This window comes from Hakea prostrata, chromosome 2, assembly GCF_041222555.1.
Source record: "Hakea prostrata isolate BN-2017 chromosome 2, UWA_Hpros_2, whole genome shotgun sequence".
In the NCBI taxonomy this organism is placed as follows: domain Eukaryota; kingdom Viridiplantae; phylum Streptophyta; class Magnoliopsida; order Proteales; family Proteaceae; genus Hakea; species Hakea prostrata.
In genome coordinates this window covers 72,145,029-72,154,300 of record NC_142601.1, presented here as the reverse complement: position 1 = coordinate 72,154,300, position 9,272 = coordinate 72,145,029, and the positions used below count along the sequence as shown (strand labels likewise).

Here is a 9,272-nt window from a genome sequence, read left to right as displayed (position 1 = left end):
TGAAAAAAATAAATCACTTCCAATCAGAGGAAAAAGAAAAAAGAGGAAGGGCCTCTCATTAGGTTATTCAATCCCTCACCCGGATTTACCAAACTTTTTCTTCTCACAGCCCACTTAATACAGGCTATTTCAAGTTCACCTTTCATTGGTCGTCTGACAAAAATCAAATTATTTTGTTGATAAATGACTAAAGGCTTGTTTGGCTACTTGAGTGTGGAGATTTCAAAAATCTATAAATTTTAAATTTTTTTTTTGGGTAATATTTTCAAATCTATTGAATTATGGTACATAAAATTAACTATTTGGTTAGCTTGAATCTTTGAAATGAAATCTATAGATTCATCTTAAAAAAACATTTCTAGAATCATGGTTCAAATATTTAACACTTTTATAGTAAGGATGAAATATCTAGATTCACCTCATATCCATAAATCTATAGATTAACATTTTTAGCGTAAAAAGGTGAATCTCTAGATTTCATGAATCCAGGGATTCATGCAACCAAACGGGTATAAATCTCCCATTTGTGAATCCAAAGATTTTAAATCTCAAGACTCATGTAACCAAACAAGCCCTAAATATACACCTAAAATTATATAATTTTAACTAAATTACAAAAAAGATTTATTGATTTTATCAGGGTATTCGATCTGTCCGAGAAAATTAAAGGAAATTAGCCAAGCTAATTGGTTATATTAATATGATTATTCTTACTTATCAAGAACACTCAGGTGAATCTGAATCTTCTACCCATCAGGATAAAAGTCTATGCTTCACTTATATTTTCAATCACAAAATAAAAAGCAAGGCCCACTAAAGATCCAATCCTCTGATTCATAATATCAAAATTCAAAGGTATGAAGGGAACACACCTCTAACCTAGTACGGTTAGACGATCTAGATTCACTCAAAATCTAAAACAACATAAGATGGTCAGATTTCTTCCCATGCTTCTAGCTCCCTCAAATTCGACAGAGAAGTGAGATAATCTACACAGTTTGCTAATACGGTTCAACAGCATAAAGAGCTTGCATGAAAGAATTGGTAACCAATTTGTTTCAAATCAGGGGTACTTCTCAAGAAATTTTACCATCTCAAGGGTAAAGTCCGAGTCATCTCAGGAACAAACAGAAATCGACCAATTGCAAAGATTCACAAGTGTATCGCCACTAAGAGTATTTAACCACCTACTCCAACCGTTAAAACTAATCACAGGCAGAATCGGTAGTTATTACCAAAAAAAAAAAGGCAGAATCGGTAGAGATTACAAAACTTACAGGGGTCCATTAACTGAAGAGCTTTAAATGAAACAAGTCCAATGGCATGGATTTTTGTCATTTTTCACTTTGTTGTGTTAGTAGTAGAAGTCGGGTAAAGCTGCTCAAATGTACCTATATCAACAGGAAGTGTCTTTAGCCTGCAGAATAAGAAGCATATATTGCAAAACCAATGCAGGTTGGCACCCTTAGGCACATCTGGAATAGCATTCAAATGCATCAGCCCCAACCAAAGGAAGGATTAATCCAGCTTCAAAAGCAACAATATGAGCTTGGATGTAACCTGTTCCTTTCTCATGGTGATTAAACCAGATTAGCACACCTTCAGGTAAAGACAGTTTCCTCTAAGCAATTCAGAACCCCGGTTACAGCACCACAATATAGATGGTAGGTACCTTGTGCATGTTCATGCATGAACATTCACAAGCAAAACCAAAATAACATTAGCAATGCACATACAGGAGCAGGTTTATGATGTACAGATGCATAATTCCATTAGACATCAGAGGTATGGAATATGATATCGAGGCAACCAGCTGGTAATATGGAGACAACCGCACGAAAATCATGACAACACTTAAATTCCACTACTCCCACAGCAGTATCCGGGTTAAAAGGACATTTATGTTAGCCACAGCTGAGAGAGAGGTTTCTCCTTTTGACAGCTAGTAACACAATCCATTGCAATTTCTCTTATCTTTTTCTCTATATCCTCCATGGGGAGGCAAGCATCAACAATCTGCAATTGAAACAGAAAAAGAAATTATCAAGGAAGAATACTAGAAGAGGTTATTTATAAATGAAATTCATGGATTGGCATGCAAGTCGTTTTGTTGGTATCATGACCAAAAGATCCATGTACAGGTTCTTTTTGCACACCAACAAAAAGTAGGGTCAACCAAGTGTAATTCTGTAATTTATTTCATCTATTCCGAAAATGGGGGGCTTTACATGGATGATAGCGTTTCAGGACACTCATTGGTGCAGCAATGAAATTCTTTCCCATGGTAGCAGCATGTGAAACCCTCTCCCTTATATTGTTGCCAAAAACTGAAGGGAAATTCAACTAAGCAAGCGCCAAGACAAACTTCTAATCAATAATCATAGGACGGATGGCATATAAAGTAACTCAAATAGCTTGACTACCATGATTGTCAGGTCAGGATTAGAAAAAGAATATAACTATACCCAGGGTTTCAATAAGCATCACCAACATAAATAGGAGAGTAGTCTGGAATGCAAACCAAACTGCTTTATTCAGCTAAGGAAGGGACAGGGTTGTTTTTAAGTTGACTCCAAAAATTCATTGGCTATAGCAAATAGCAAATAGTAATCAGACTCAGTCTATTAATAAACATATCATAGAGCTATTAAGAAACATCATATAGATAAACTTAGTATAGCAGAAATGAGGGTGTTAAGATGGATGAGCGACAAAACTAGGACAGATAGATAAGGAATGATCATATTAGAACTGGATTGGAAGTAGCTCCAATAAGTGATAAGCTACGAGAAAGTCGTTTAAGGCGGGACGACCACATTCAACGGAGGCCTGTAAATGCCCCTATAAGGAGAAACGATTTAATCCAGATTGAAGCAACTAGAACTAGGGGCAGACCTAAAAAAATCTTAAGAGAAGTGATGAGAAAGGATATGCATAGCTTACGCCTTGTATCTAGTATGACCTCAAACAAAGTGGATTGAAATGCAAATATCTATCTGGCCGAACCCCATTTAGTTGGGACAAGGCTTCTTCTTGTTGTTGTTGTATCGTGGAGCTATTGTGCCATTTTTAGCATTCCAATTGAAATAGAATTTGTAACACTTTTCCTAGCTTTTGACCAAGATTGAAATTTTTTTTGAGTATACACCATGTTTCAGCAATAAAGGGTCAAATACCATAGATCTAACAGACACAAGTCCGACACCATAGAGACACTAACCACATAAAAATACTGGAAGTTAATCTTGAAACTGACATCTGAATTTGCCAATTTTTCCAATAGGTTGTCAATTTGAACCAAAAATCTTACCTTCCATGTGGCATCATGAAGAATCTGATAGTGTTGGGCAACTTTCCTCTGGAACTCCAATTGCTCATATCTCTCACCTCCGTAACCTCCTCTCTCCGCTGCTTTCTGGAATCATAAAATAAAAATAACTCCGACATTTTTTCAATAAGTTATGGCTCATTTACTAACACTGCAAGTTTTGTAGGCCAAGTCACAACATCGAAGCAGTCAGTAATTGAAAGGCTATCATTAGATAGCACAGTTCAGAAGTGCTAGCACTAGTGCAGCAGAGACTATTACACCAGCTCCTGCCAATCAACACACCAGGTCCCATTTACTTTGTGGAGCCTACTACATTACATAGCTGGATTAATAGTTATGAGTATTTTAGTGCTATTATTTTTAGCAAGCATTCAACGTATCAAAATGTCACTGCTCTCAACTCCAATTAATTGATGAGGTCATAAGTTAAACAATCAGAATGCTGGCAGGTAAGTAGAAGCTGAGTAAAGCTGATGACAAATCTTCTTCTTCTTACTTCCTTTCTTTTCTTTTCTTTTCTTTTCTTTTTTTTTTCTTTTTCTTTTCTATTTTAATTAAAAAAATGACATACAATGGAACCTTTTAATACACTAAGTGAAGGGCTTATGATTTGATTTTTTTTTTTTTTTAATTGTTTAAGGGTTCCAGGAATTTTTCTCACTGATACTCTAGAATCCCCAATACTCGTTGCATCCAGAGCTGAACCAATCAGTTCAGTAAAATATCAAGTAAAGCAAATTATTTGTCTAGGCTTAAAATATAAAGTAAAGCAAATCATTTGTCTAGACTCTCAACAGTTTAACTGGTCCCAAAATGCACTATTTTTACCTCTTCAAGTCATCCCAAAGAATAACAGAAATAATGGCATTTACAAAGTACCTCTGGTGGTATGTTAAGGTACACCACTAGGTCTGGAGCCAACAATCCCGACTCAGGAGCCTGAAAGAAAATCAAGAGGAATTTTCAATAAATAACAGAAGAGGCTTCACGACTATAAACATTTACGAGTAAAGGATTTCACCTTACACCATTCTATACTGAGTCCTTTGGCAGATGAGAAAGCTACCCCAGAGTAAGAGTAACGGTCAACAATAAGTGTGATTCCACTCCGTAGTTTAGTCTCCATCAGTGACCTGCAAACATATCACTTTTGGCTGAATAATACTTCTGCTGAATGGTGCTTGTGCATGTTTTACAAATTTAGTGAATACATCTTCTGTTTAATCACATTTTCTACACCTATAGTAAACAAAATCACATTTCTAAAACTATAACAAATATATCAACTAAGACAATACCATTCAAAGATGATCTTTTGTGGTGGCATATTCAAAAGCAACAGATTTTTAAATCATTGTTAAGGATGAGCGATATTATTCATCTGAGAATTAGGATGGAGCCAAAAGAGCATGACGTAGGCTTAAATTGAATATAAGTGGGACCCGTCTCCTTTAGTTGGGACATTCCTAGTTGAGTTGAGCAACTTGTACCAGGTACTCCTATTTACTTTTGTGAGAGGCTAATAGAAACACTTCACATAGGCCTACCTCAATATCATCTACTAGCTACTCAAGATTATAACAAATTTGAGAGAAATGAGAAGCAGAGGACCATTCTGCTCTTTTTTTCCCACCATAATCATATAACAAATGTGAGAGCTCTAGAAGTGGCAAACTCATATAGAGAAAAAGAGAGGCTAATAGAAGCACTTCATGTACCATCTTTGAAGTTAAGCATTCTAGAAGGCAGAAAATTTTTGTGTGTTTATTCACGCCATGAGGTGAGGGGTAGCATTTCTATTTCCCATATACTGGACCAAATAATCATTATAAAACCCAAAATACTGGACCCTACAATGGAAGAAACAGAATTCTGTAGTAGGTCAGTTTCTAGGCTATCCCCATCACTTCTTAGGCTGACAATAAATGGAGACTACAAAAAGGTGGAGTGAAAAGATTTCTGCTTTATGGCAGGATTACAAGTCCAATCCCACCACCATCCTCCATTTTTCAAAAATTGCATATATTTAATAATTAGAAACATGTGAAAGATGGATACAATGTTTCACTTATAATTTCATGCCAGTGACTAAATGACTGTTATGGGAAGTCATGGATGGAAAAAAACCACACGATAGCAAACCCCAGCATGCTAATAGACGAGTATTCGAGTATTCAAGTAAAATGTAAAAGTAAAACATCCTAAAATACACTTCTATGTCTTCGAAGCAAAAAACAAGTAGATATTATTCATACCTCTTTTCCCAACGGTTTGCACTGAAAAGAAGATGAATTGTTTGATCATCCAATTGCGATTTGTTTGAGAGGTAGGAAGATATCATTTGCCCAACGCACGTAGTTCTATCAGGAAAACGCCAAAGCTCGGCTGAAATTCCTTCTCCCTCCAAGTATGAGAGTAGTCTAGTAGATTGCAATGTCTTACCACTACGGTCTAGACCTTCCAGAACAATCAATGCACCCCTCGGAACAGCAACATGCCCATTCTCCATTTGAATTGTACTAAAAGGAATCCTGCTGTGATACTTCAAGGGAAACTTCAATGACTTTGGCAATGCTAGTTGCACAATATTTCTGAAAATAGAAAAAGAAATCATAACCTTATCTCAGCCAAATGGGAACAGATCGATGGATCCTTGAGGAGACAATAGTGAAAGGAATGAAAAACAAAATACTTGAACATCAGAAGTAAAGCACTTGAAAAAAAATGTTGCATGTAGCAAATATGAAATATGCAATAAAGAAGAGGAGTTAGAAACATGATGGTGTTTATTATACTAAAGACTTGGATCCACAAAGCTCATGAGCCCAAGGATAGATGGAAAAGGGAAATAAAAAATATAGAACGATCAGATGACAACAGTTTATTCAGATATAAAGTTACAAAAGAAGTTTATAACAGAAGAGTAAAGTTCCATATTCAGGAAACTGAATGAAGTTTCTTCTCAGGTCTGGTACTTAGTGATGTAATAGAGATTACCAATCAATGGGTACCACTCTGGTTTTGTTGCTATTTTGGTATTACCTCGCAAATTTCTTCAATGAAGTGTGAGTTATTTTAGAATGTAAATCAACAAAGATATCAAAAAGCACTGAATACTGAGTAACTTCAATTCCTTGATCTTCTCACTCAATCTAGAGCCCGTTTGGCCAACTTTGTCCAGGTAATGTTGTACATGGACTCTGGTAAAAGTTTTAACACCCTAAATAACTCACTGAACATTGTATTTTTCAACTTTTACTATTGTTTTGAGTCCCATCACCCCCACTAAATCCTGGACTAACCCCAGTTTCTAAAACTCACCCCATCTTAAACCCTTATCTCCAACTTCCAATTAATTGTCAAATAACAATCTCCCTTATTCAAAGTAAATCAACTCCAATTGACTTGAGCTTTTAACAAGAAATTCCTCCTATGCCGTTCTTCATTTCCAAATCCTGTATAGGGAACCAGTTGCTTCCTGTAAGATCCTACTGCTAAACCTTTAGCACAAAAACCAGGGAATGGAATAAGAGAGCATCAAATTATACATTTTGTAAGCGTGAAACGAAGCACATCAGTTTGGTTCCTAAGCATTGACATACATAGATAATTGACGACTGCAATGATATACTGTGATAGGGAATACTTACAAAGCCCTCAAAATTCTGAAAGAGCACACATGTGGCATATCCCAGTCAACCTTCAACAGAAAATAAGACAAGCAAGAAAACAACTATCAGACCAGATGTAAAATGTTTAAAATCATTAAAAAAAATAATGTTTGTGTCTCAATAGCTGTATGAAACACTTCTTACTTTTTCCACGGTCTTTCTTTTCTGGTGCCACTTTAGTAACTTGACCATTTGGTGTACTTTTGGTTAATAAGTTAAAGCTAATTATCGAAAACCTTTTTTTGGACATACAGGTTAAATATTTTCATTTTTATCTCTCTTGTTGATTGTTGATTTCTTTGTTGTCTCCCTCTTTGGCTTGTCTATCAACAAATAAATAAAACAACACGCACAAGAAAGGGGGGTGGAATCATGAGCAATGCAGAGAATACACTTTCTTATTAATTCTTCCAGTTACAATTGTCCCTCCTCCTGAGGCAGCTGCTCTAGACAACACTCATGACATCTTTGTACATTGAAAAACATTGACAAGATGAATTCCAGGGCGAAACATAGAAATCAATGATGCAAAGTTTCTTATGGACATTACAGATATGAAGCAAGGAATCTTACATTACTATTTTAAAACCGTGTATACCTATGGTTGTTCAAAAAATTTCGGTACATCCAAAGTAGCATAAGTTAAGAACTGGATAATCATCCATGAAAAAAGAAAAATCAAGGGATATAGAGATAGATCACTGATGCGTTTTTCCCTCATCAGTCATAAAGTTCGAGAAGTAGATATAGTGGGATTTCCATCTGTTATTATCAGACATCCAGAGTAAAACAACAGTTCATGAATCAGCACCTTCACATATAATTATAAAATGAATCCAGATATGAACCGACCTAAATAATAAATTGGAATCATGAATCTGGTATGTGATGAGATCGATTAAACAATTCATGCACAAGATCGCGTTTGGCAATATGAAGCAATTACTTGTTTATGAGTTTCTTTCCTTATTAAAAGAACATCAAGATAGAGAGATCGTACCTGAGAATTGAGATGAAGGATAAAACAAGACAAACTGGAATGAAATCAAAAGGAACTGTAACTCTGTAAGGATATCGTGCTTTTCGTCGGATCGTCTTCTAATTTATCTTTGGCGGGAAAGTCCTCAATTTAGGGTTTCGGAATGGTGCGGAGCCGCGGGAAAACTATCTAAGTTAGTGCCGGAATTAGCGTGTCGTCAATCGGTGCGCTTTTCGGATATTCGGTTCAGTTGCGGTGGGCAGTGGGTTGTGTATTATAAAGAATATAAAATTAGAATCCGTTTGATAACCACTAAAAAATAGTTTCTAATATTTTTCGTTTCAAAAAAATATAAGAATTATTTGAAAACCGTTTGATAAAATCGTTTTATTTTGCATTATCTATTTTTTTAGCTGAGGTTCATCCAGACCAATTTGCGCACACCTCAACTACATCCTCAAGAGAGACGCATTGGCCAAAGTTTAACCCACGACTTCTTCACTAATAGGCGTATCTGAGTATTATCACTATAAATTGAAATCTATGAAAATAGTTGATTTTAGAAACACTTCCAACACAAAAAAGTTTGCATATGTCTCAAATCAAAATTGGGTGCAGATTTAAGGGAGTATTGATGGATTTTGGTACTCTAAATATAACAATGACAATTTGCTAAATTTTATTACAGTTTTCTTATTTTTTATTTTGATAATCAAGTTTTATCAAATATTTAAAAAGGTAAAACATTTATGCTATTTCTCAAAGCAAAAACACTTTGATGAGTTATCGAACCGTCCTTAATTTCTTGAAAATGTAATTATATGTACACCTTTTAGATTTATAAAATATTATAGGGATAATTACTATTGTCCCCCCGTAATTTGATTTTATTATTAATAAAACCCTGTTCTTTACTAAATTATTATTGCCCCATTTTCTTATAACGGTATTAAGTAGTTGTTAAGTTTGAATATGTAATGTCTACTTTGTCCTTCATTAGAATTAAGAAATCAAAAGACAATGCTATCACATTTATAAAAACCATATTAAATGTCAATTTTACCCTAAACTCCGTTTATTTTGAATTAAAGAAGTGGGCAAAATCCAAATCCGATTTCTTTCATTTATTTTGAATTTATTTATTTTAAATTAACGAAATGGGCAAAATCCAAATCCAATTTGGTTTCCCATCTTTGCTAAGCTTCATTTATTTTTAATTAAATAAATGAGAAAATTCCAAATCCGATTTGATTTCCCACCTTCACTAAACTTCATTTATTTTGAAAATATG

At 34.9% G+C, this 9,272-nt stretch overlaps 1 protein-coding gene across 1 annotated transcript; it reads right to left on the bottom strand.

Annotated features, from left to right (window-relative positions):
- Nucleotides 1-1,006: 1,006 nt before the first annotated feature.
- LOC149026266 (thymidylate kinase-like) lies at nucleotides 1,007-8,145 on the bottom strand. The gene is made up of 7 exons (XM_089146506.1): nucleotides 8,003-8,145; nucleotides 6,982-7,031; nucleotides 5,587-5,922; nucleotides 4,353-4,464; nucleotides 4,211-4,270; nucleotides 3,311-3,415; nucleotides 1,007-2,016 (listed from the first exon to the last, which is right to left on the bottom strand). The coding sequence occupies exons 2-7, from the start codon at nucleotides 7,017-7,019 to the stop codon at nucleotides 1,900-1,902; spliced, it is 768 nt and encodes a 255-aa protein (XP_089002632.1). The 5' UTR covers nucleotides 7,020-7,031; nucleotides 8,003-8,145; the 3' UTR covers nucleotides 1,007-1,899.
- Between the last annotated feature and the right edge of the window lie 1,127 nt (nucleotides 8,146-9,272).

Coding starts and splice junctions, on each gene's coding strand:
- LOC149026266 (XM_089146506.1), bottom strand. CDS start 7,019: ATGCCACATGTGTGCTCTTTCAGAATTTTGAGGGCTTT. Junction 5,923..6,981: donor TTCAGAATTTTGAGGGCTTT/GTAAGTATTCCC, acceptor TTCTATTTTCAG/AAATATTGTGCAACTAGCAT. Junction 4,465..5,586: donor GCAAACCGTTGGGAAAAGAG/GTATGAATAATA, acceptor ATATGTTTGCAG/GTCACTGATGGAGACTAAAC.